General features: G+C 40.7%; 1 protein-coding gene across 2 annotated transcripts; it reads right to left on the reverse strand.

Annotated features, from left to right (window-relative positions):
* Nucleotides 1-30: 30 nt before the first annotated feature.
* Nucleotides 31-27,955, reverse strand: LOC104155051 (clathrin heavy chain 1-like). 2 transcript variants are annotated; one of them, XM_009702014.1, is made up of 32 exons: nucleotides 27,754-27,910; nucleotides 27,104-27,106; nucleotides 23,382-23,650; nucleotides 22,951-23,112; nucleotides 22,039-22,152; nucleotides 20,571-20,744; nucleotides 20,090-20,287; nucleotides 19,512-19,712; nucleotides 19,236-19,388; nucleotides 18,491-18,613; nucleotides 17,594-17,731; nucleotides 17,222-17,386; nucleotides 16,645-16,825; nucleotides 16,107-16,270; nucleotides 15,230-15,355; nucleotides 14,770-14,912; nucleotides 13,930-14,164; nucleotides 11,950-12,072; nucleotides 11,387-11,532; nucleotides 10,819-11,002; nucleotides 10,060-10,252; nucleotides 9,406-9,563; nucleotides 9,146-9,310; nucleotides 8,688-8,795; nucleotides 8,171-8,338; nucleotides 7,938-8,087; nucleotides 6,989-7,120; nucleotides 6,557-6,667; nucleotides 5,816-5,986; nucleotides 4,880-5,101; nucleotides 1,838-1,913; nucleotides 31-811 (listed from the first exon to the last, which is right to left on the reverse strand). In XM_009702014.1, the coding sequence occupies exons 1-32, from the start codon at nucleotides 27,908-27,910 to the stop codon at nucleotides 696-698; spliced, it is 4,929 nt and encodes a 1,642-aa protein (XP_009700316.1). In that variant the 3' UTR covers nucleotides 31-695. The 2 variants fall into 2 exon arrangements, with proteins under 2 accessions (XP_009700316.1, XP_009700317.1); XM_009702015.1 differs by lacking the exon at nucleotides 27,104-27,106 and having other exon boundaries at nucleotides 27,754-27,955.

A 27,955-nucleotide genomic window follows, 5' to 3' on the forward strand; every position in this document is an offset into this window, starting at 1 on the left:
TAAACAAAAAGGATCTGGGAAGTGTTTGCTCTCTGGCATGAGAGGATTTATTTTCTTCAAGTCTCAGATCTACTCCAGAAAATATAGAACAGACTCCAACAGCATTGAACCCCAACAGCATTATTGTCCAGAAAAGGAAACTTTCCCAATATTCCTCTCAACATTCAGAGCACAAATATTAGAAAGCCCATTTTCTTTTGCACATAAGACTGCAAATAAAATGGGGTAATCAGATGTACACAAGCTTTCAACAATTCATTATTAACGAGATGCTTCACTGAATTGTTAACAACCCTGCTACTTCAGTAGCTTCAGCTAAAGCTTTAACAACTTGGTGCCAGGCAGTTTCCCAGCCGCCTTCAATGGGCTTTGCAAAAGAAAAAATATGCTCTCTTCCCCCTGGCCTCAAGCAGTTATTGCTATATGAGTTAGTGAAATAGTGCCTTAACTTCAGACAAGAGTCTCACAATGTCATTAACAAAAGCTGCCTTTCAGAGGTTGAAATGTAACCGGACAATAATCAATAAATAACAGTAACAGGCATCCCGTTGAAGTCTCCTCACTGAGCCAGGCAGCAAGTGTGTTCAGCCAACAGAAGGTCATCTGTGCCTTTAGGACCATTGTACACTTCTTGGAGAAGTTAAAAAGGGACGGGAAGAAAGAGAACAGAGACAGTGAAGGTCTGTCAGAGCTAGTTACATATTGAAACCATAAACAGGCGGCTGGGTGAATCCTGGTGCTGTGTATCCATATGGGAAGTTTGCCTGGGGAGGTACTGCACTGGGGCCTGCTGTTAACATCAACTGCTGGCCTAGAAAAGCATGAGAAAAAAAGAAAGTTAGTTTAAGAACCCAATCTTCCCTAACACTACCTGTACTATGGGACAGGATTACGAGGCTTTAGTTAGAAATCAGTCGCTGTGCAAGCGTACAGCAGCAAGTCACACAATTACTCAACATGCACCACAGAGTGGGCACCTAGGCCATCTTCTCTTGCTACCAGAAACTATGAAGACAAGGCAGGATTCGGGGAGGGGGGGCGTGGAATCAGTATCAACTGATCTTGAGGGCATGATCCACATGGCTTGTTTTGAAGAGACCATACTGAAAGCCAAACAAACTGATACGATTTAACCCATGCATAGTCAGAACTGAAGAGTAAAGCAATTCAAGCAAATAGTTAGGTCTGTTAGCTATCAGTCTGGAGAGTGCTGCAAAAGGCCTGAACGTACCTTAGCAGATTTGTCTTCATCACTAGGAGCACACATGCCTCATGCATATGTTAAATTCAGGTTAACATTTACATCAGACAGTGAACCAATCCCATCCTTCCCTTACCAGCCACTTCTAGGTGCTTGTTAGCAGAATGCCTCTTCAGAAGGGCTTCTAACATAGCAGCGCACTTGAGGACAGCCATGGTTTTTTTGGCTGCACATGTCTTAAAATAGGTGAGCTAGAAAGCCAGTCTGCCTTTCTACTTGGAAGAGCAGAAAGCAGACATATTCCTCTTAGGCAGGAATAACAGGAGGAATTTGCATGCTCTGTAAGTTATTCCTGGGGTTGTGCACACCTTGGTATACCCTGTCCTGTTACAATACTGAAAGACTATTCCTAAGCTAGAGTTCTGAGCCATATAAGAGGAGCAACACTTTAGCTGAAGAAAAGAAGTCCTGTAAGAGTGAGATGTCACTTCAGCATCTTGGGCAGTTCATCTAGCAGACAACCATTTTTACTACCTAGTTGAAACCACTTTACTTTGGAGGTAGTCATTTAAGTTACCTCCACAAAGAGACCAGAGTGACAACAGGTAATCAATTAAAACCAAGTCTTTCACCTACCAAATACTATTGGAGTGGGTTCAGTTACTTGTTCCTCTTCTTTTCTTAGGCTTTCAGAAGCGTCAAGTTTATCCACCTACATTGAAGTGAACAGGAGATGTATGAAGGCCTTGTCTGGGAATTGCACCGTCATGTGAGGCTTTTCATGCCTGGTACCTTAGCTATCAAGTGTTCCTTTTATTAGTCCAAGTTGGAAACTATGAAAGTCTGCACATTCCCAGCAAGCTATGTTGTAAACATGCCCTCCCAATTGCTTTAGGTTTACTGCAATAAACAATAGCTGTCAAATGAAGGTAACGATGATCTCAGCTGCAAGTGAAGCACTTTTTTGGGGCCCTAGTCACTGTTAACTGTGACCCAGAAGACAAGCCTGTCAGATTGCAGTTCCAAGCATTATCTCAAATGGGGCTAATCTATTAACCTGCAATCCCTCTTCCCTTCAATGGGAGCTCCCAGATATTTGCAAATATTCCAGACCCACGAAGTTTGATCTTATCTAGGACTACAGCCTAACCTGGGCTGCATAGTACTGGCTTAGCTGTATTAGTATTCAGATAGACTCCTTCTAGAGGAAATTCTAAAACCATCATGGAAAGTGGTCTAGTAGTATCAGCTTTATACAGACCCCAGCGTTGTGCCAAATAAGAGCTCTGTTCATGCTAAACACATTTGTGAAAGTCCTACAATAATGCAGGAGCTCTGAACACAACTTTGAATTGATAGTGGGAGGAGTAATCTGAGAAGGCAACAGTACCTTCCTTCTCTCAGGTTTACCAAGTTATATCTTCCATAAGAGAACCACTGAGACTGAAGACTGCAAGGCATAAAAATCAGAGCTTCACATCCAGATATGGGCAGTACTAATATCCTGGGCAAACCTACATTCAGCCCAATGCTGTATTTCAGCTGCTCCTCATCCTCCTTTCTCACTGCAAGAATTGTATTTGGTCTGAGAACTGTTGCAAGAGGGATCTCTATTATGTTTTAGAGATGTTATCTAGATCTGGTGTTTAACAGTGTCCTGGATTTTTTAAAGTTTGGAACTCAAATTAATAACTTGAGTGGCAGTAGGTCTTTAACTGGTTCATTTATAGCTGTCAGCCTAACAGCTCTTCAGGATAACACTAAATATTAGTGTTACAAATGCTACCTATGTTACTATTGGTCAAAGCAATTGAGAGCTACCAGTTTCAAACTGGCTGTATTGCCCTACTTATGACCTGGGATTCCTACTCTCTTGGATCAGTCTTTCCTCTTTACTGTCCCTAAAGCATTAAGAGACTTTGAACAGAAGTGCAGTTAACTCCCTCTGTTGGAGAAACAGCAAGCATACTGAGAGTAGACATCCTGAAGAAGGGACAAGGGCAGATCTCCAGGAAAGCCTAAACATCTGTGTGCTCTGCTGTCTAGAAGGTTTCCAAATGAGTGTCATCATACTTTGTGTGCCTGGCCCCTCCTGGGACATAGGCTATTCTGTGCTCTAACACCTTTTTGTGCATAAAAGAAAGATAAGTTCTGGAAAACATATACACCCTGCTGATAAACTAGTCTATTCTTTTATACTTTTGAAGTTAGTTACATGACAATTTTAGACATACCACATTTATAAAGCCCATTCTCTAAGTCCACATTTTGCAGTTAATTCAACAGACTAAATTAGTTCCACTGTAAACCACTTTCACCATGCAGATTTTCTTTCTGGCAAGTTATCCCATATTTAGTACATGTGATACTTGTAAATCCAACCAGCAGTTTAAAAACCATGATTTTAGACCTAAACCTCACATGAAGAGTTCAGGTGAACTTGTGTGGCAAATTTCTCCTCAACAGAATATGAGGCAGCAGCGGAATTTAAGATCTGTGCAATGCTTTCATCATACTAACAGGCAAGAAATTTACAGAAGCTTCATGCTATTACTCAAACTCACCATGCCTGAAAGATTGCACACTTCAGTAATTTACCACATAACACGCAATTTGCATTTAGAACACAGCCTGTTACATGGCAACTGCTTTTGTTTACTTATGAACAACATCCTCCCTGCCACAAGATACCTGTAATATAGTGAACAGAAGCCGAAATACTCAAGTGCTCCTCAATCACTTGCTTTTGTTTCCCACGAAGAGGAGCAGAGTCTGGTTGGATTTTCAAGTTGCTTGTGAATAGTTATCCTTTTAGCATTAGAAAGTGAACAGGAAATGAGTTAGAGCTAAATTACACTGCTCTTCTGGCAGAAGCTACAGCTAGATTCCTGTAAAAGAAACCTAGGATATTGAGGGACACAAATGAACACAAAGAGTTTGAAATTGGAGTGTCACCTTATAGAACAGCCCATCAACCTGCAAGAAAATTCAGAGGGGAATACTTAACATGACTTGATTAGAAGCAACCTGAAGCAGTCACTTTTACATTACTCATTTTAATGATGTTCTTTACTGTGATGTCCTATGCAACCTTAGAGCCTTCTGAGGAATGATCTCAGCTTAGTATCTTAGAGCTGTTTCAGACAAACATTTCAAGACCACACATGATCAGAATCTCTCTTCTCTCTCAACTTAGCACTAGCTATTGGTATCAGTATTATACAGCCAGACTACAGATCCAAAGTTCTGTTTTCCATTTAAAAAAGTGATTTTCAGCAGTTTACTCCTATGGCTGATGTGGGAATAGTCTATACTGTTAGTTACTCAAAAGCTGTATTCTCTGTAACAAGACGACACAGTACTTTCATAGTTACATGAAGTAAAGAGTGATACAGGTTGTCCTCACCAAGTTCTCAGCTTCATCAACTATGGAGCAGCTCTGAAGAGCACATGGTTGCTTACGTCCACTGTGAAAAGCAGAAGTTTAAGCAGACCTCTTTTGAGTCCCAAGGCATCTATTCATAAATTTTGCTAGCTAGCCTGAAGTGATTAAACCCACAGAACATCACAGAAGACTTAGACTATGAGAGGCAACAATAATCCAAATACATGCAAAGAGCTCTGGTTTGTACCTAATTATCCAGCAGATTAGAACTTTTTAGCCTATGCAATACTCACTTTGGTAAGGTACTCTCTCATCACTTGGATGAAATAAGGCATTGCAAAGTCCATGATGTTATGCCTCCATGCCAACTCAAGGACTACATCGGGGTGCAGCAAGTCATAACATGTGAATAGGCAGGCTGCAAAACACTCCTGCTTGCCTTCTTCCAGGAACCACTGAAGCAGCTTCTCAGCTAGCTCTGCATCTTTGGACTCTGCAGCATACTGCATAGCATCCTACAAAAAAGAACAAGTTAAGCTTGACCTTTGCCTGTCAGCATCTTGCTTTACACCTTATGTGCATGTTATTACTAGCTAGGTAAGCCAGGTATTTGGCTTACCATGAAGTGAAGTCTTAACACCACCAGGCATGTTCTGTAGGAACCAAGCAACAGTACATACACCCAGTCAAGTCCTCTTATTTTGAGGCAACCCAGATACTTGTATTAACATTATCCAGCAGGCTTAGTTTTGTAGCAGAGAAGATAAATAATCTTTCTGGTATCCCACCTACCTCACCATTAGCTGTTAAGGATTACCCAGAACAGAAGAGATTACTACATCAACTGCTTGCTATGTGGCAAGACAGAAGACTATTTGCCAGTTCTACGGAGTAGGCAAAACTGGCCCATGTGAACTCACCACAGGCTTGAAGACTGTACCACTGTAATCGTGTTTCATCTGTACCCGTACAAGGGCCTAAGTCTTCAGTTCTATGGAGGATGTTCTGTACCAATAGGGAACTGTACAGATGCCACTGATTGATACGGACAGATTTCCAAGTACAGGATAACATTATAAAATTAAAGATATGCATTTGAAATTGCAAACACTTCTGCCCTAGAGTCTTTCCTTAAGCTTCAAGTGAAGGGCCAAGACTAATCAGAACTCCAGTTTTGAAACTCAGCATCCAGATCTGCAGAGTCAGGGAAAAAGACTGTATTAACTCACCTTATACAGACGGTCTTTCTTGCATAGCTCCACACTCTGTTTCCAGCGGTTGTTACCCTTATACAAGTATGCTGCAATACGCCTAAATTCAATTAGTTCATGCTTCTCCAGACGCTGAGCCAACGTTATGTTATCAAAGTTGTCATAGGCATCAATGGAAGCTCTCAAACCCTGTTTAAGAAGAGTTGTTACAGAGGTTTCCAGATGGTAGTAGGAAAGAACTACAGTAGAGAAGCATCTCAGCATGATGCACAAGTGTATAGGTTCTACCAGCTGGATGTTAATGCTATGGCTACCGCTTGTTTACACCTGCATATTTCACACATCTCCAAAAGATGACTTCTAACAAAGCAAGATGCTAACTTTGTCATACTGACTTCACTTGACAGAACAGAAAAGCTAGTTACCTTTAGAAGACAAAGCATGTCTTCCAAACAGCAGTCAATGGAGCCAAAAGCCAATCTGTTTACAGAAGTGTTGCCCAGTAGAGCACTGATACTGACCTTTGGGAAGTCTGTTCTGAGAAAATAACTGTGGCAGCTGCTTTGTTTGCAAATTATCAGTGTCTCAAGACTCCTGCCCACAAAGGGCCTGATTCCAATCTCACTACCATTGCATTGCAAAAGTAATCTACTCAAGGGAATTACTCTGTGTCAGCTGGGCAACAACCACACTATGGCCTCTTTGTTGGAGAAAGAGGAGCATCCTTCAAGGCCTAGCAATCTATTTTGTGGTGCTCACCTGGTAATCTTCCTCCTCTGTTAAAAGGTTGTTTAGAGCTTCGTTAACTCCTTTGTTGTTGTGGTTCTGGACTGAACGCAGATAAGGCTTTACTAGAAGTAGCTGATTAACCTGGAATAAAGAGGTTTCCAATACAAGATTAAGTATACCAATTCTGACACTTCGTACTCCTGAAACTGGTTCCCACTTGTTTTTACAAGAGTTTATTACAAGAGTTTGTGCTTACTCTCAGGACCCTTCAGACAAAGCATCTTGTATTGCCAGAACTAAAGTAAAACAGACCCCTAGGCCAGTTATGGTAACTCTTTCAGTGTTTCCCATATCAAGCCAGGACTGGGCTGCTTTCTCAGTCCTTTTACTGCAGGCAAAGCTACCTGATAGACATCAACCCTTTTTTCCAGCCAGAGTTCATCTGCTATCTCCCAAACTCACCTTTGAGAAAAAATTGACTGTCCTGGTGTGATCCAGTCGTGGAGACAATACAAGCAGGAGATCATTGATCAGCAGAGGTTTGTAGTCTAAGTAGAACTGCAAGGCTTTGTAGTACAGCTCCACATTGGCCACCTGCATGGTTAGACACTAGTTAGTACTTCAAACACAAGTAAGCCTAAGGTGCTTAGCTCAGACCACTTAACTCAGCACAAAGTTTGTCTGTCTCTTAAATAAAAGCTTAAGTTTCCTTCTAGAGCCAGAAGTGTTACACTTTCATGCAGAATTCTTGTTCAATCTTGTAACTGCTTCTTGTGCCATCTGCTTCCAGATAGTGAAGTCACAAGCTACCAGGGGTAGTACAAACTAATTCTAACCCACCCACAATTAAGAGATCCTGGCACAGGTAGCCCACTACAGTTAATGTGGCCATTTGTTGAACTTCTGAAGCTAGTAAAGGCTGCAGCCTTAACCAGTCTTTAAGTTGTTGCCTTGAAACCCATAAGACCAGTAAGAATGCGTTCAGTCTCAAATCTTGTCTAAACTATTCATTTACTCACTATTCTCTAAACCCCCCCGCCCCCCATTCTCATACTGAAACAGCTGGAAACATTTGCAGAGATTTTTCAAGAACAGTTACAGCCTCTAAGACAGTCAGCTCAAAGGTATTGAGGAGGTTATGCCTCTTGCTTGTGACCTATGATCCTGAGCAGACTCTGAAAACATTCAGTGCTAGCTCCTGCCACTCAATAGAATGTGCTACACAGCAGAAAACACAGGGTATAGGATGAGATTAATTCTTGTGCTAAACTGATTGGAAGTTGTTTTAAGTACAGCAGGAAAACTAAGTAGTAGTTTAAGAAAATTCATTTTCTAAACAGCAATTCTGTTGTGCATTTTTGCCTCTTCTGAAAAACTTTCAGCACTTCGATTCAGTTGACTAGTTACTTACCTTGGCAATTATGTCTTTAAACTGCCCTTCTTTCCAGGCATCAGTGGGATGACTCATCATAGTAATTATTGCATTGTCATACTCCTCATACTTGTCATAGAGGAATACAAGTTCTGCCCAGAGATGAGCCTGTTCTGCAGCTCTGAGCACCTGATAAAACAAAAAAGATCAGTCAGTTTGATTCACTGACGGCTTCCCACCTTCACTTGCAGTGTAGCTACCTTACTGCTTACCTTTGGAATATTAACTCTAGACCAGAAGAGCTCCAGATGTTCTCTCATTTTCTGAGGCTTGAATTTGGAGTATAAGATGGCAAGTTCAGTAAACATTCCCATGTGAGCACGCTCTAGGCCCAAAGCAGCTTCCAAAAGGGCAATCAGTTCTTCAAAGTAGCCACGATCCTGGATGTCAGGAAAATAAGGATTAATTGCAAATTCATGACCAACTGGCATTTAAAGCTTGCTAAAACACATATTTACTTAAGTTTGACACACTTTGCTTTTCTCTCCAAATAAGAGTGCTTAGACATGGTTCTAATGAAGCAACAGAATAGTAAAAGAAGGGACAGTGAAAACTATCACCCTTTCATTTACTACAGAAAAAATGCATACAACTATTAGGACATAGAGACAGAAGAAGAATGAATTTAAAGATCAGCCCCACAGAATATCAGGTTTTATCTGACACCACTTTACCAGCAGATACAAGTATGCTGTCTAAAGTCTTCTAGGATATTAGCAGTGATCTAACCTGATAGTAACTGATCAGCTCTTCAAGTTCATCAGCATGGATGACTATGTGTAAGCCGCAGATCTGTGCCAAGCGGAATTCTTTTCCGTCCACACAGGCGAAGCATACCTGTAATGATAGTTAGCAAATAGTTAACGGGAGAATACTGCAATGCTTGATCTCCTTATATTAAAGGGAAAGTTAATTAGCAAAGCTTTACCAAATTTGAGGCTTATGTACAGTTCCAAATAGGTATTTCCATAATGCTTGTTCTAGAACTAAAAATCTCTGCCACTCATTTTACACTGTTTTGAAATTAAGCTTTATCATCATCTTGGGCAAGAGGACAGCTTATAAAGCTACAGGCATACTCTGTAACCAGAAATGGTCATCAAGCTACTATCAGAGCTAAAGCAACATGCTCAGAAGCAATAGCGGAGCACACTCTGCAGACTATTAAAAACTGAGTTTAAAGTTACCTCTTTCCAAGTCCTTGTGCTGTTGGCTTTGCGGCCACTGTCCACTGCCGCCTGATACTCTCCAAGGTGCACCAAGGTAGATGCCAGGCGAGCAAAGTTAGATACGTTGTTATAGAGTAGTTTTGCTGCTTCATACATCCCCTCTTCATAACAACGATCACCAACCTGGATTAGGAGTCCAAGGTAAACAATGGTAACAGCAAGAATCAGGAGTCAGCTAAGCAGCAAGTCATACATGGGAACAGTGGATCAAGACATACCTGTTGTATATGGGCATTATTAGGGCCACTAATAAACTCCTCCAGTTCTGACAGACGATTAGTTTTTGCCAAAGCAAAAATAAGTTCTGTCTCTACGTAAGACTCTCTAGCCTTCTTCCTGGCCATCTGTAAGAACTTGACTAGGTCCTCCCAGTTATCTTGGAGAGAAAAGAAATATTTAAGATCCTCTGTTTAGTCATTCTGTATTCCTCATCTTACACACCTTAGGAACAGTTTTCACTAGCAGTCTCAAGTATCTCCTCCACCATGACACTAAACCATGTGCATTTGAGTTACAGAACTCCCTGTTAAACATCAAATCACCTTCACGTAAGATTGACCTTCTTGCAACTATTCTAAGTCTGGTTGGCAAGCAATTCTGCCACATACAGCTAAATACATTATATACTTTGCTATATTTTAGATTATAACAGTCCAAATTATCTCCACAGGAAGGTCTGTCTTTGGTGTAGCAACAGACAAGCTTGTTGACAGGAATCTCACTAAACATTGACTCATCCATTCCATGTCCTGACTGCTCCCATCTCCTCTGAAACAGAATTTGTAAGTCTCAAGAATCCTTGCTGCTCGATGTAGATGCAATAATCTAGCTCATATCCAAACAATCTTAAGTTTGAGGATGCTTTGCCTTACCATTTCTGTTAGCTGCTTGAACAACTTCCATGTAGGCAGATGGATCATCTGCCTTTATATAGGAGTCAATAGCTTCTTTCACCAAGTCCTTCTGGAGCTGTGCTCTGGCTAGCTGGCTCCATACTGCTGGCTCGTTACATCTCTCTGCAAATTCATAAGCGCGGTCTAAGTTGCCGATGTGCTCAATCAGCACCTGTTTGAAATTGAAGTTGCAAGTTAAAAATCAAAGCTTCATAACATTGTCCTTTGTAATGGAACTCTTCCTTCAAGTGTATATGCTATTCTGTGTACGCAATATGAAGCTAACTGCTTTTAGAACAGCCATTTCTGTCCAATGACCTGGAGACAGTGAGAATGAGACTCTTGTTGCTGCCGTTTCTCCTCTGCCTTAGAGAAGTCAGTAATGCTGGCCTCAAAACAATGCCTAGTACCTTTTGCTTCTCTTGCACCTTTCAAGTATGAGTCTCCAAGGTAGCCACTCTGAATCAAATGCAGCACACACCCCTCAACTGCATAGTGGAACACCAACATTTTTTTATTATTTTGACCAGATCAGCCTCTGAAGTCATTGTTTTGACTTTTGTTTTGCTATTCTTTGCACATAATCCCACTTCTCCCTGCAACTTGGTATCATATGGGAACTGTACTCTTAAATCTCAATGCTCTTAAGTGACAATCACTCCTTAAGAATCAATATAACAGTACACTTCCCATTCTATTACTAGCATTCTATAGCTTCATGCAGGAACCACACCTCACCTGAATTGCTGAAGTATTAACATCAAATTTTCTGAATATAGCAAAGGCTTCTTCATATAGCTCATTACTGATGGCAATGTTTGCAATATCTGGGGCATCATAGTTATCCAGCCGATTGATGTATTCCATCACACGAGTGCGGTCAGCCTTAATGGCAGTCAGGATCAGCAGATTCTGGAGATTCCTTTGGTTAACAGAAAGCATAGGCTATAATCAGTGCACAGTAACAACTGCTGAAGTGACATGTATCATACATGCAAAAATACACCTGCTTGCTGCCACTAGCAATAACCTTTCATCCCCAGATTGAGAAGCACCGATATGTGCCTTCAAAAAGAAACTGCTTACCAGTATCAGTGTTCTCTCAATACACCACCACAAGCTGCATAGTATGAACTAGCTCTGTTCTTAAAGCGCAGAACACTAAGTTCTGCTTTTTCACCTGATTATACACATTTAAGAGTGCTTAGGTCCTACAACTAACAGGCCCACAAATATATTGAGTCACTTCACAACCTAAACAAAGGCACCAAGTAGGCTAAACTTGTGGACAAAGCTCTCCCCTTACCTGTGTTCACTGAATACAGAATTATCCAAGACAATTTTTTCCAGTAACTCAATCAATTCATTAGGCAGGTCAGCAGTCATGAAAGCTTTCACAGTTACAGAAACCTCCTCTGGATCCTGTGTCTCTGATAAAGCTGTTTGGACAACCTGGATTTGAAGGCAGGAAAGTATTAAGTGTTTTCCCCAAATGAGATATTTGCCATCCTATTCCAGTGAGCTACAAATTAAGGCTTCAGAACTTCAAAGAGTATTTTGTCATAGACAGCAAGAGAAATACTTCTATACTGGATATAGCTATTAAAGTCACACCTTGGGTCTGTATAGGGAATAAATCCACTAGACATAGGTCACTTCACAGGACAGAAATAGTACCTTACTGGTAACTAAACTTCCTGACAATGAAGGTCAGAATTAATACCTGCCACTCAAACTCTTATAAATTTCTGTATGACTGAGATGGGACCTTGAGGGATCTTGTGGGGAAAGACAGCTACTTTAATGCTCCATAATGTTTGAGACATCCTGAGGTCTCCTCATACTGAAAGTTTAGCCTTTGTGCTGTACCTGGTCAATAAGCTGCCGCCTGAATGGGTTATTTTCTTCCAGAACGTTTGCCCAGAGCTCAGGGTCCTTCCTGCGCACGAGATAGCGAGCCTCACTCTTAAACAGTGAGTTCTCATTGCAGACCTGAAGGAGAAGTTACAAATATCGGCATTAATGTTAAAGGTCAGTACCACAAGACAGGTTTAGCTAGCTATGAATCAGACAGTCTAGAAGACTGACTAGAACTAATTGCTGACCAATGCTAAATGCCACAGACAAGTTCTTACCCAACCTCTGATCTGGAAGTCTCATGGAGAAGGTCTCCAGCAGAATTTCTATAGCTTCTCTTGGTTTTGCCCGACACACAAATACTGTGACAGTAGCTTCACAGTAACTATTTGCTTCTGTTTGAAGTGAAGACCTGCAGAAGCCTGAAGAACTTAAGTTTTAAATCTAGAAAGGGAGCCACTTGCCTGGGCAGTGTTAAATAGTGAACTGAGGAATGGTGCTGGTGTTTAACGCTAGAGATCGGTTACATATTCGGCATCATTAGCTTTACACTAGAAGTGTTCAGAGCAGCAAGTGGCTTGGATTCCCCTGTTAAAATGTTAAGGGTACAGAATAAATGTGAAATCTATGAAAGTACAGCAAGGAAGAGTTACGATCCTATTAGTACCACTAGCTTCAATTGCCAACTAGAAGAATAGAAACCTGAAGGCCTACTCCTTCTTCTACCAACAGGTCATGTTTTGCTAGTAACCAAATCAGCTCTTGGAATCTCAAGCATTTTGCTGTAAGTAAATTAGTAGTAGTGTAATTTTGCATTACATTGTACATCTATTAGTTGCAGGAGTTGAGCCCTCTTCTAGGAGGCAACAATGACTCAAAACTAATTTTTACAGGAGGAAGATCTTTTCTCTGTAACCAGAAACACTTGCTCAGAACATCAGTTCAAGGAAGAAACTGGTACTGACAGGTTTTTATGGTTAACCAGTGTTAAAGCTTATCCTAGCAAAGTTTCCTAGCAAAACAAAAACTCAAGAGTCACCTTCATATGCTGAAATAAAAGAGCCAAATGTAGCCAGCTGTTTTTATGGTTATAGAGGTATTACTTCAAAAATAGCTGCTTCAGGCTGGAAAGTCATCCTCTTTCAGCAGCAAGCCTAGATTACACCACCATTCTAATGCTCACAGGGTACGCCTTGCCAGGGAACAGCGTTTACTTCCTTTCAAACAGGGCAAAACAAGCTAGTTCATACCCCTGCACAGCTGACATTCTTTGCATATACTAGTGCAGAAGTGCGGGTAGGAGGAGAATGTTTTCTTTCTCAGCAGTCACAACCACGACAATCTGGCATTAAGCTCTGGTGTTCAGTTTGAAACTAGAATGTGTTTGGAGAACTCCTGGGAATTTCACTTGCCCTTGGACTTCCAAAGGGAGGTTCTAGGAATCAACAAGCTTAAGATAGAAGAGGAATGCTATCAGAGTAAGTCCTTGCAGTTTGCGTGTCAACATTTATTTTCCTCAGTTCTAGTTAAGTATTGGAACAACTCTAAGGGTCAACCACAATAACGGAAAATTACAAGCCCCATTCTAGTTTCAGGGAAGCTTCTCCTACTGTAGAGTCAGGCTAGATGACAGCCTGTCCCTTCCGCTGATCAACTGCTCAAGGCTCAAAAAAAAAAATCAGATTAACAAAGGTTTAACACTAAGCATATTCATTAGCTGACCCCAATAAACAATTTAATTTTGAGCAGAATCAACGGATGAAAGACACGAATAGTACCTTACAGTTGCAGAGTTAGACAGTTTCAGTTTGGACATATAGCATGAGTTCTTCTCATCAGCATAAAAATTACTGTCTCCATATAGAAGAATCCTGCCTACCTCAACTCCTGAGTGAGACTGCAAGACTCAAGTGTTAGACAAATAGCCAGCTAGGCTACCACTTCAGGCAGCACGTAGTTCCTTAACATGTTTATAAAAGCAGTTCTGCTAACCTTTATGAGTTCCAGATCACATTGCCCCCTCTCATAAGCAACGCAGGCCAGATGAGGGTCCCTCTTTTCACAGTATTTGCCAACTACACGGCTGTCATAGTAAGGATTCTCACGAAGGAACCGCTCCGGATTATTATTACTGTCAATGTAAATTTTGGCCAAGGCATTATGAGTCGCAGGTTCTTCACAGCCTTCATGAATCCTTGATTCAAGCCACGGCAACAGCAACTTAAGCCTTTGAAGAAGCAAACATTTTAGGTTGAAGTCAGACTGAGGTATGTTTGACAGCTACCCATTAATACCTGGCCTTCCCTTCAAGCAAGTCTGCTGGTCAGACTTAAAAGCAGACAGAGACCAGCCAGTTATTTTTAATGAATCTTAAATGCATGGAGGCCAGATCTACAGTTTAACATCATGGGAGGTTGCAGATGCCATTAGTTTTGCAATCTTTCTTTTCAACTCCTTTTCTATTACCTAGCTCTTCATGCTTAAAGCCATTTGTTTATTTTACAGGTAACTACACACTAATTGCACAAACTGCTGTGTGCCTACAAGACTTTCAAGACAGTTTTATCTAGATGTACCCCAAAGGCACATCCCATGGTTGGCTGTACAGGAAGTGTTCAAAAGCCATGTTATTCATCATGCAGTGCTATCAGCATTTCCTATGTGGTCTGAATAATCAAGAGACTGACTAGCAAATCTAAGCTGCTTTTATATAAAGAAACATAAAACAATATTAATATTGTATCATTCAACAAAACGACATCCACTTCAATTTGGGTGTATACCAGGGTCAGGAAAGCCCAACACCAGTGTCTATAGATGCATTTTCATTACCGATTTCTTTTTTCCACTTCAGCCACCAGCTCATCTGTTGAGAACTGGCCTCTAACTACCATGATCAAGTTCTTAATGACATCTTCAGAACAATCCACATCAAGAAGCCCTCCAACCACTGCTGGTATACGGCTAGGATTCACCTAGAATAAGCCACCATCATTAAAATTAGTCTTTAGCATTACTAATAACCCATCCCCAGTCTTCCACATGGGGAAGTTCTAGTTAACAATTTAAACTATGCATTAAAGCAGTAAATTTTAAGTTAATAATGCATTTGTATATACATTCCAGGAAAAACTACACTTACAGGTTTGTAATAGACAAAAGTCTTATTGAAGACCCTCTACACTAGAAGTGTGAGCATAAAAGATGCAGCAGATTCTGCTTTAGTCTACTGAAAGATTAAGTTCCTTCTAAGGAAGGAAAGAGTAAGAGCTTAAAATTAGGTTCTCCTTACCTTCTGTACATAGATCTCTATATACTTCTGCAGGTTATTGCGATATAAGTAGAGCACCAGGTCATGAACAAAGTCAAATCGATCACAGACAATGATCAGAGGAAGCTGGTCTGTGAGCTTTGCCTCCTGCATTTTGTGCAAAAAAAAAAAGAGTAAGCATTACCATTTTTTGAAGTGTTTTCAAACCAGGGAAGTCTGACCAAGTTCCCTCAGCACTAGAAGTCACAATACATTCAAGTTTAAGACTGTCAAGCAGACAATTGACTTCAAAAGCAAGTTAACCACTATGAATACCGTGCAGCCAGTCTATCAGTTGAGTTTTAAGTTCAGGCTCTTCACAAAGTGCCACATTAGGCCTACAACTCTAGCTTCAAGATGATTATCAATTCACATATCAATTCAGAAGACAGTTGCTGGGCCAAGAACTTAACAATGCAAAATGAAGTAGCATTAAAATCCCATTTTACCAGTCACAAAGCATGCAAAGTGTTGTAGTACAGGTTGACTCCAGTTTCAATAAGCTCTGTCTAGCTAATATCCTTGATAAAGCTCCTGCTGAAAACTTCAGCATAGTCTTTCCTTCTGCCAGCCTGGATTCACCTATTGTTAGGTGACAACATATTCATGAGTTTGGCACAAGTTATATCATACAGGCTAGTTTAAAAGAATGGTGAATTTGGGCTTGTTTTCCCAGATGTAGCCTAGAAGGATCTATTATATGCCTGGAATAGGATCATATTCCTATATTCCAGCTACACAGCAGACTACTTGCAGCCATGCCAGCTAAATCTCAAGTTGGTATTTCCCTCCATTAGAGGGCTGTAGTTCTGCTGCTATGCAAAACAGAGGATCTCAATCCATTGGACAGAATACTTACCTTCAGAAAGTTCTTCACCCGTTCTGGGTTGTAACAGTTACTTTCACGGCAGATTCTTTCCACTTCCTTTATCTGACCAGTCTTGCAAGCTGCCTGGATGTACTTGAAGTGAACATCTGGATCCTGGCTGAAGTTTACAATGGAACCCAAGAAATAGAACAGTCCTACAAAGAGTCACATGTTTTTAACACAGTTAAAAGGGTACGTGAAACAAGTGCAGACTGTACAGGCTTCAACTTGTGACTTAGTTCAACCCTACTGAGAGCACAGCTTTCATTCAACTACAGGAAAAGTCAGAAGGACTTTTCCCCCCTCTTTCAGGTTTCATCTGTCTGTCTTTCTGATCTTTACTCAAGAGAGTTAAGAAACTATCTAGAACAAAGCTACCCGTAGAACTCACTGTGATGAGCTCACTTTGATAAATGCACCCTAAGGTCCAGACATATGACAAGTACCTCTCCCATAAAACCTAAAATCCTTACTATTAGCTTCAATTAAGTAGGGCTTCCAAGTAAGCTCCTTTCCTCTAATACTGTACCTTCATAGCTTTTGAAGGACTCAAAAAGCTCCACAAGAGACTGGGTACCAAGCTGCTCATGGTACTTAGAAGCAACTTGCACACAGAGCTGTAGGTTTTGCCTAATGTTGGCTGACAGCATGGCACGCAAACACTCCACAGAGTCTTCAACTGAGAGAGAGCCAAAAAAGTTCACAAGCCACTGCAAAGAGAAAGAAATTTTACTCAGTAGCTTATGCAATATTTGACTGACTTCCCAAATGTGGCAACTAGCTACTAGAGAGAAGTCTTCGATGTGCTAAGACCAAAGACTTAAAAAGAAACACACACACTCCCCATCTTTACAACTACAAAAGCGCAGTTTGGAAATAAGATATGAAATGCCCACCTTGGAAACTGAGGTCATATTTAAGCCATTGAAAGTATAGATTCCAGTTTAAATCATTAACTAGACAAATGTTCTTGAATCACAGCTATGTGTGCTACTTCAGTACCTACACACCATCTCATAGCAGCAGCATGGATTTTAGCAGCTACAGAAGTGCTAGAGAGTGTCCACTTTAAGCTTTCACTTTCTTACTCTGTACAAGAGACTTACCTCAGGATTCAAGAGGTGAGTATGAACGACAGCACGTTTAATATCATAGAGATCCGTATAGTGTTCCAAAGCTCGCTGGAGCAAGCCTGCCTTTTCACACAACTGGGCAATATGGGCACGATCATAGTGCGTAAACATTTGGTTTCCAAGAATGGCATCTGCAACCTAGGAGATGCAATACATTTCATATTCAGACTGTCAGAGAATCACAGCAGCTCAGCCTAAAAGTTGTTGAGAAGTCACAGCAGTGACTCAGCAGTCTTTGATGTTGCTAAACTACTTGCAGATATCAGAATAAGACATTATATTCTCGTGCAAGTCTACTATTGTCTCTCCTTCACTTTTTGGAGGAACTAGGTTAAGAGGCCTTACCTGTGGGGCATGAATCAAATTCATTTCCAGGAGACGAGTCTGAAGGTGGCCTTCTGCAGGACGGTTATTTTTCAGGGCATCCAATAGAAATGACGTGCACTGCTGAATAAGACTGTTCTCCATGAACACATCCACAATCTGTCAAGATTGGTCAAGTTAGAGAAGGGTGTCTATATACACATATGCACATTCATCTGTATATACTAGTGGCCTGGTTAGAAGGCTAGAAAGGCAGCTCATCACAGCACCTAGCATGCTATATTCCCTTTGTTTTCATAGGATTACTACCATACTAATAGAGACAAGTTTCACACTTTGCTTTCTTTTTCTCTAAAGTGTAAGCAGCACATTATTTTGAGCGATTATGCCAGATTTTGCCACCCACTCTATTTAGTTTTAACACAGCATGCAAATCCCATCCCTTCTCTCTTGTTGGGATAGTTGCTAGAAAAAGTGTTAGCTCTTCTTGTAAGCAGCTGCAGCTATTTAATAATGCAAATTGTTGCCTTATGTCTCTGTCCATTTAACCGAAAGTGGCCACTGGCAGCCAGCACTCAACTTAGGTTTATTTGTTTGTCTTCCTGTAAATTCTCTGCATGGGAAGACTTGATGTATGCACCATTAGAGCCAACAGTAGGACAGTAATGCTATCGCTTAGTCTAAGACTGTGGCAGATTCACTATCAATATTAGACCAATAAGCCAGAAAGCTTCCACAAGAACTTGAGAGCACACTTGCCTCGAAAGACTTAATGGTAACCAAACTTGACTAGAATAGTTTAGTCACTTTTCTAACCAAGCCAACTAGAGACCAGAACTGGCCTTACTAGTCCCCAAAATGGTACTATGCTATTATCTCCGCCTAGAAAGAGACCAGTACTCTTGTTGTAGGCATCACCTGGTTAATGTTAGCCAGTGGCTCCTCATCCTGTACCAGCATCTGGGAGAACTGGAGGCCTTGCTCTGGACTGACTCTCATCACACTTCTGAGTAAGAAGATCCAGTCTGGGGTATAGCCAACCTAGACATTTCAGAAAAAGTCATGCATGTCTGGGAAGATTTACACATCATTTAAGCCTTCAGATTCTTTAGCATAGGCACTATGAACTGCTGTGAGGTTGCCATGCCTAGTCCTCTTCTTCCAGAAATTCTCCAAAGCACTGCTTGTCTGTTGACACAGAAATTCAGCATTCACCTACTTAGCAACTGAACTTGTGCCAGGACATTTCTCTTGCTAGGTAAGAAAATGGCTAGGAACAAATCTTTCAGTCTTAAGGCACTATCTATCAAGTAAGGTCCTAAACTTACAAGTAGACAACAGGCAAACTGTTTTGTAATCTATAAAAAAAGTCTTATTAATTTAGCAAGAATCTTATCTTTATTCTCCAGAACAAGCTTAAGCCAGTCCATTAATTTGATAGATCATAAAATTCTGGATGTTCTGAATTTAATTTTTTGCAGACTGCTCACACCTTAGTCATACACTATCATTTGCACAATGAGAATGAAGAAAACAGTTTCTCAGTCTTACCTACTTATCAGTTTTAAGTGACAGGAATCAAACTTATCTCATGGAAGATAGCTTGAGAATGTACACATTAAACATAAGATAGAGTCTAGCAATTTGTGATAAACAACTTTACCTTTTTAGCATACAGCACTATTTTCTGGAATTGACCAGTTTCAGCAAAGCACTGAATCACTTTGTTTGGCACATTAGCACGAAGATAGACACTGAGTGCAAGGGTTGGGTCAGCTGTCTTCACCAAGTCTCCCAGCTCCTCTGAGCACTCCAGCTGAAATCAGAAGTGGTATTTTGTCAAACAAAAGAATTCAGAGATGCAGTAACAACAAAAGTATTGTTCACACTCAATTGTCACAAGGCAACAGAACTAAGCTAGTGTCATGGTCAAGCCTACCTTGTCTTCCTTCAGCCACTTTTCCAGAAGCTGCTTGCGGCCCTGCTGTAGGACAGGGCGACAAAGCTCCAGAGACTCAAACTTGTTCAGCTGTCCCTGGTCAAGCAATATTCCAAAGTACTGGAGCAGGGGAGAGGCCTGCCCAGGTTGAGCTGGTACACTCTGGAACTTCCTGATTGTATCACTCGTACGTAAAATTCCCTGAAGAGGCAACCAGATAGAGAGAAGCAATGTTTAATTACTGAAGGCTGAATAGTACTAGTCAAAAAACAGTTTAAGCTATACACTGAAGCATCTACTCTTAAGCCTTCAGGGCGGAGATCCTCAAACCCACGATATTCTAGCAAGAAGTCAGTGGCCACAGCAAGTCCAGTCTACGGTTGGGTAAGTATAGCAGACACTCCTTTATAGAATACAGGAGAATACATTAGTCACAACCACCAAACTAGAGAGAACCAAGGCTAGTATTGCAGCACTTTAGTTTTTGAATGTCAAGTACTGAAATGCAAGTGAGCTAAGCAAGTCCACTAAGCTAAAGGCAAATCCCCATGACTTCTAAGCTTTTTGGAGTCACTTACCTTTGGTGCAGATGCAGCTACTTTAGCAGCATCTGCGTAGCTTCCTTGAGCGAACAATGTGTTGAACTTTCTGGCAAATAACTCCTCTGCCCCAGCTAGATTACTACGTATAGCCATACGCAGTCCCAAGTCAGGATTCTGGAGGACATTCGTAGCATAGTTCACTATGTTGTCTTCCTCAACACATACAGAAAGCACCTGGAAAGGACAAAAGGCATATTGAGGACTACAGTCCTTTCCACAACTACTATGAAATATGGCAACCAAATGGCTATGCAGCCCATCAGTGAAGTAGTAGATTATTAAAAAGACCAAGTTCCTTCCCAAGCAGTTCTGTACTAGGAGAGGTTAAAAACTGATTAATCCAATAGTTACTTGCTCCCTTCCGTGACATTTGTTGCTATTAAGTCACCCATTAGGTTTGTTACATTCCATCTGAGTTTTATAGAAGGCTCAAAACCAGAATGCTGGTGCTTTTTACCTGTCCTTTTTTGTTCACACCAATAATGCCTGAGGTAGGTTCATGAGGAGCTGTGACAAAGATAGTATCCGCACTAATACGGTTCATGTAGATGCACACACCAGACTCCAAGTCATACATGTGAATATATCCATACTTTGTAATCAGGTAGATAACGCCATGCTTAACTCCAATCTGCCAAAAGATGAGTTTTTATTAGTCAAGACTAAGACTGTAACAGTTCAGACAGCTGCCTTTAGCCTAGTCACAAGACACTACTGCAGTGACATGCCTTTGCATTGACACTAAGAACAAATATAGCTTCAGGCTTCTTCCTTACAGACTCAAAGCAGTGAACAGCCTTGCTGGTCATTTGGAGCCATAGTTCCACTGAATAGAGAGGTTGAGGGGAAATTAATACTAGTCTGCAGCAAAGGACATACTCCTCATACTAGTGAGCCAGGCTGAGGAAGAAAGTTTGGACATAATTAACATTCTAGTCTAGATACGTCAATACAAGTTTCTGTTCAGAAATACTAATGAGATAAACCCTCTCTCTTCCAACAAGGCCTACCCAAAGCACCAGCAGAACCTAAGTCAAGCTCAGCTACTGAGCACTCCAGCTTACCTGTCAAGTCACTTAAACTGGAGAGGCTTTCAAGCCAAAATGGTCTTCAGACAAAGAAGTACTTTTACTTTGGAAAAAGTCTTTAGATGTTTTGTTAATTAAGCCTCAAGTTGAAGCACAGGGCCACATGAATCCTGCCATGTGGACAGCTTGCTTTGTTTACCTCAAAGGCACTTCTTGGTTCATTTATGAAGCCAGTCTATTAGACTGGTCAGTAGTTGCACGCTCTGAGATAATTTGCTTTTATTACACAATTTCTAGTACTGCAGAAATGCTAACTGAAGTTTGGTCTGTCAAGGCAATCAGCTATGTTCTTTCCTAAAGAATCTCCCATTAATGTCCCAAATTGCCTTTTCTGTACTGCTACTACAGGAGGTGTGCTGATATAGGATTCCTCACTCCATTTGTCTCTTACAGTGACATCCACTGTAGATGAAATGCCACCTTCATGTGAAGATACATCAAGCACTGTAACATGCTTATCCAGAACTCTGAACATTAGTAGGAAGTTCAACAGCCAAGGCAATGTTAGAGACATTCTACCAGAAGACACTATTAAGGTTTTGTTTGGGTCTGTTTTTTTGTTGTTGGGGCTTTTTTTTTTGTAGGTGGTTTTTGGTTTTGTTTTGTTTTTTTTTAAGTAAAACCTTAGGTTGACATATCTGGACAAATACTGGAACAGCCTATATATCTGTGTGGGTTACTGTTTTAATGTGCAGGCTTCACAAATCTGTTAACAACCCCCCACCTCCAGAACTAGGAGAAATGACAGCAAAGCACTACCACAAAGCATTCTTTACAACACAGATGGAAGCTACTTGCCAGGCTATAAAGTTGATTTTTGTGGGGTCAAACACTTACCTGCATTGCCACAGGAAAGTCAGTCTGTGCCTCAGGTGGGAAAAACACATCAACAGCTTTCTTAACAAATGGCTGATTTCCAGTAGCTGGCTGACCTACTTCAATTATGTGTAGCTAGGAAGAAAAGAGCACATGTCACAAGATTGCCTGCAAGTACAGCCACATGAAAGAAGTTCCTCTCTTCAAATATGCTACTGAAGTCATCTGCCTCACTTGGCTGATGAATATCTGCCCAATCCTGAACCAAGACAGTCTGGGGAGCTGTGCTCCAGATATTTATCAGAGGGACAAGCTTTCTGGAACTTGATAAAGCAAAAACCAGGAAAAGATCACAAAACCCCCATGCTTTCTATGAAAGCAGACTATATTTCTATTCAAGACTACTTGTTCAAGATGTTTTAAGTGAGACTTGTCAATTCATCAACAACTTTGCAGGACAAGACTAGAAAGCTCAAGACATTTTAGTGTTACCTCAGCTCTTTACAGACTGCTCAGCAGTTGCAGCATATTCAACTGCTACTGAATTCCATTATCAGTTTGATGCAAACAACCGACCTAGAGCACTAAGGCTTATCTAGTCTCTTTCTGTACTGAATTCAAGACCTAAGAGGTCACTTAATGATTTCACTTCATACACACAAAGACACATACAGGCATAAATTGACGCTTTAACAGCCTGAGCTCAGTTTTCACTGAATCTACATTTGTCCTTATGTCTGTTTCACCCAAGCAACTCAGAGTTTTTGCAGTTTGTATCCTATTGAAAGAAAGCATTTTGATGCTACCAAATACGCTGCACACACAGTTCTCAAGCTGTTTTTCAGAGAGCATACACTAAACTGTGTGATCACTGAAGTTCTGTTGGTAAATAGTTCTGCCATAGCAGAACACAAAAACAGTTGCAGACTTTACCTTGCCCCCTGCAGGACTCCTCACAGCAAAACAGAAGAGGGTAGAAGGTTTGGCATTTCCCTCTATTTTGAATTCTGCAAAAGCTGCTGCATGGCCCTCTATAGGCTGGGAGACTTTTCTATCAACTGAGTACAGCTGCATTGCACCAACCACACGATTTTGCTAGAAAAAAAGAAGAAAGGTCAGCTTTTAGAGATAAGATTTCCAATGTTTATAGCAAGACCTTTCGGACAGTAAACTAAAAAAGCAGCAAATGCCTCTCATCCCTTCCTCCAACACTTTAATCACATTAAAGGTCAGGTTATTCCTACACAAAAGACATTTTGAATTTTTGATCTATAGAAACCAAAGCTAAGAAACGATAGCAGCTATTAAGTGGAACCAGGGCTCTCCCAATGGTTTTCATAGCATGCTGTTCCCCGGTAACTTACCTGTGCTGAAATTCCTATCAGCAGCAGCCATTTTTGGTGTTCATCTGTTCTGTAATTGATGATTTGGCAGCCTGCAAGACTTGCATGCCTGTCAAACATCTTTTGGGGTTGTGATTCTCCCTCCATGCTCCAGTGGTAGACTGCTGTCTCTGTCACCAAGGCAACTGTATTCACAGATATCCATTTCCAGAAGATCACTTCCTCTGCCATTGTGTGGGCTTTCATTTTACTTTTCATCTCAATGTTAAAAATCTGAAGTGTTTTCCCAGCTAGTATGACAAAACCCAAGAAACACAGATTACCACAATGGCCATCCTGTAGTCTGCCTATTTACAAGCACCTCGTTTAACCCACTATTCCAGTGATAGCACAGACAGGGTTAGTGACCTGTCACACCTCAGTCTCCTTTGACACCTGACTCTTATTAAAGAGAATCCCCTCCCCACCCCCAACACCTCTACCATCTCTGAAGCAAAAAAGTCTACTTCCTATGGACACTTACATGGACGTTCCAACAAGTGACAAGCATAGACATTTTAATTAACTATAAGCTGTAGTTAAAAGACAGTTTAAGCTACAGAGCTCATGTAAACTCTGGTTTAGGTAGCAGCATTGGTATACCAAGTTATAGCTGCTTAGTAGCTGGCATTCAGTATAATTAACAGAAAGAATGGCTCTGGTTTGTGTCAATTTAGTACCTGCTGCAGATGACCTGGACTGAATAACAGCACAGGACTTGCAACAGCTCTTGAGATAGCCAAAGACCACGGCTTCTGTTTTATTTTTCTGTTGAACAAACTGTGCACTTAACTAGGAGATGGATGAGCTCCGCACAACAGTAATACAGCAAGTGCCTATTGAAGAGGACTGTCAAAAGTTCAGAAATATTATAGAAAGGTTTGGAACTTTAGTTCCAGTTAAGGTTACTGTTTCATGATTTAGGTAACTATATTGAAGGTTTAAGTTTGACTTTAGTACTCCTTTTAACTACCAAAAGCCTTACCCTAGTAATGGTAGACTTAAAACTCATGTTAATTGAGCCAAGCTATAAAGAATAAGGGACTATTCCTTTCAGGAAGTCAAAGGGATGTTTTACTTCACTGCAGATGAGATGACTCAGCTCTAGGAATATTGTTTTCTGTTCACAGGACACCCACTCAGACTGCTAGAGTATTGGCTTGTAATGCCATTATTTCTATTCATATTTCAGAAGTGTTTTCCCTGTTAGTAACACTTCTGACTGTCAAACTGGTAGATGTTCCCTCTACTGGGAAGTTTTGATAGGTGAAGGCTGCTGGCCACTGAGGAATCACTCTCATGAGATACTAACCCCAAGTTAATATGCATCTTGGACTCCTCTATAACATTTTAATATGATCAATTTACTGTATACATTATGCTAGTTTAATGCAGTGTGAAGAGACAACATAAGACTTCAGAGCTACCACATGCATTGTTTATGCTCCCTGGATTAACTGCATAAAGAAGTGTTAACCTGATCAACTAGTTCCTAGGACAACTTGCTAGCTTCCCTGGGACCAAAACCAGCCTGTTTCTGAGGACCTTGCTCTGTACATGCAATTACTGTATTATACAAATGCAATAAGCCCAGGCCTAACACCAGCTGCAAGCTGACAGTTGGAAACAGCATGTTTACTGTATTGGACAACAATTTGTCCAGCAGTGGACTGGTGCTATCAAGGGACTGATTTTGGAACTTCCACAGTGCACAGCCTCACATGCAGAAGGCAGACAAGGGCTCCAGTCACCACCTAAACAGGAATACTCGTATGTGCATACAGAAACTGCTCTCAAAGTCCATCTTCCTCAAAAGGAAAACTAGGAAGGACATCCTGCTTAAGAACATAGAAGAAACTGATAAGCTACTAAAACAAGCTAAAAACTCATGCTTGTCTGTTTTCTAGAGTAAGTTTGACTGCTGTGTTAGTTGAAGACAGCTTTAGAAGCTTCATCAGGCAGCTAGCTCTGGATGTTGCAGTCACAGGAGCTATGGCAATACAGTTTCTTAAATGTGACAACAAATTCAAACTTCAGAACTCTACACTGTAATTAAACTACAAAAAATCCATTAATTGGAATAAGAGACAGCAGAACCTGCTATAAAGTCATAGTGAGGGGAAATGTGAGTTTGAGTCTTACGTCTACTTGAACACTTTCTTAAGTCAAGATCTGAGACAAAAAACAGACTTATGTAAGCTTTTCTGATCAAGCTACCAGACTGATCAGTCTACTTAAACTATGCTCTACAGCTGCAGTCAAGTAAGCAGATTTGTTTTTTGAACATTGGCACAAGATTTTACATTTCAGTTCACTGGAGCATGAAGTTTCTCCATTCCACAAAGAATGGAAGCACCCTGAGTGCTGCATTCTCCACTTACACAGACTGGGGAGTACTCTCAGTACAGAGCAAAGCAAGAGATTCATGAACTCAAGGACAAAGCATAAACCTTGGTATGCCAGGAGAATGCCACATGCAATCCAGAAATGAAATTGTGCATACTGTATTTCAATTTAAATCAAGAACCATTTCATTTCTTTTTCTGAGGATGGGTTTGTATGTTTATTGCTCAATAATCCTCAAATTATGAGCAACTCCAAATCATGGCACACTGAGTCACAATACACAACAATTTTGACTACTGAAGTATGTCAATCAGCAGGGAAAAGTCTGCAGTGACAGATGACTTAAACCACTTCAGTTCACTGTAGTTCTGCTGGCTATTGTGGGTAATAACACGTTGCGTCGCTAGCTCTATTCATCCTCTTTTCTACCCAACCCTTTGGTCATTAGTTTCATGATATCTTCTTCTATCAATAAGTTTGCAATATATGACAACACAACTTTGCACGTCAATGTAACATCAACCTTATCTGTTCAGAGGATAAGCTTATTCACTCTGCACAGATACAACGATATTCCTTTTGACCAAGTCTTAACACTGGCAAGAATAAAGCTATACTCTTTAAAGTTGATAATAATCTATTCAGTTAGTAGGTTAGTCTTAAAACCAGATGATATAGTTTCCTTTTAAGAGCTAGATGAAGCTCCGCTAGTCCAGAGAAAGCACTTTCCTCACCAACATGGTTTGTTTAAAGGAGTCCAAGATTAAGTACAGGGAAGTCTTTAACAGATCTGAAATTAGTTTTTCACTGTTACCTTTACCCACGCTCCAGGTAAGGCAGTCTGTTGCAAGATGTATAAACATCTTAGCTGAATCACAGATTCAGCTGAAGTCAAACATTAACACATTAGTTTTCCTGTAATGTCAGTATAAGCCCAAGATCAAAGACAGGAAGTTACAGTTATTTTTTGGACCCCAAAGTAATTTCACCATGATTTTTCACAATAAAAAACACACTTAGGCAGGAATGAATAGCACACAGGACATGCTAGCAGAGGTCTCTCATAAAAATATTGCAACTTGGTTTTGTCTATCAACTGTACTTCCATCGTATACACACACACAAACATTAAGAGCACACTCTTCTTCTTCACTTGGTACAGTCAATAGTCAAAGCAGCCAAATGGTTAGCAACAAGCCAATGGAGAACGTTTTCACTATAATACCAGTTGAGGATTAAGATCCCCCACCTGGCTATGAAGTGAACTGTCAAATGGCTACTGTGAAGTCCAGTACTTTTTATGAGATTAGACCATTCTGTACTACCAAACACAAAGTATCATGACAAAGTTCACTCACCATCTGTTTATACAAGATGCAGGAAGAAAAGTACATAGTCAGTAACAGTTATTGAGATTAAATACCAGAAGTTGGTTATTTAAGAAAAGAGACAGATGTATTAAAAATTATTTCTTGACCTCAAAGTGCTACTTAAAGACAGTATCAACACCACTGGTAAGCAAAGGTCTTCTATCTGCAAGATCTCATGATTGCCAAACTTAACATGCTTGTACATTCAGACTTTCACAGTTACTGGCCATCCTTACAACATTTTGTTGTTATCTAGTAAGCTCTTCAGAGCTACAAGAGCAAGCCAGGACAGAGCAGAGTAAGAATGGCTTTCATTCATGGCTGTTCATCTTTACAAGTGTCCATTATGTTTACACCACCTGTTTAAAGGGAAAGTATACCATATGTTGCCCTGGTCCTCAGTGAGAATAGGAGGCTGTAGTGCCAGGCCCAAGCATCTCACACCTACTTGGAGGCAAATCATCCACAGATTACTGAAAAATCCACTGCCAAAAATACAGCATGCAAGTTCAGGCAAGAGTTCTTATCCTCATATACATTCTTTTCAGAAAGTTCACATAAATCTTAAGCTTAAGAGCATATATAAGCAGTAATACAGCTAAACAGCAGGTTTCATACTGCAGTAAAGGGTTACTCACCTTTTAGTGCAATTACTTTAGAGGCTGGATTCATGATGGCACTTTCGGCAGAAATTGGACGTCTGATGGGTGTTGTTGGATCGCTCATGTCAATTATCACTACTTGTGCCTGCTCCCCCACTTTCTCCCTGATGCAGATGAACTTGTCAGATTCCATTGTTAGGGTACTGAATCCAATGTTTGCTGGGTTAATGCCTAAATT

This window comes from Cariama cristata, unplaced genomic scaffold (genome assembly GCF_000690535.1).
Source record: "Cariama cristata isolate BGI_N322 unplaced genomic scaffold, ASM69053v1 scaffold11966, whole genome shotgun sequence".
Taxonomy (NCBI): Eukaryota; Metazoa; Chordata; class Aves; order Cariamiformes; family Cariamidae; genus Cariama; species Cariama cristata.

Bases quoted from the DNA above. Each gene is read 5' to 3' on its own strand.
- LOC104155051 (XM_009702014.1), bottom strand. From the start codon at position 27,910: ATGGAATCTGACAAGTTCATCTGCATCAGGGAGAAAGTGGGGGAGCAG. The intron at 18,614-19,235 runs GTAAAGTTGTTT...TGAAATGTCTAG, and splicing joins TAGTGCTGTATGCTAAAAAG to GTTGGCTATACCCCAGACTG. The intron at 11,533-11,949 runs GTACAGCACAAA...CTTCAAATCCAG, and splicing joins GGCGGCAGCTTATTGACCAG to GTTGTCCAAACAGCTTTATC.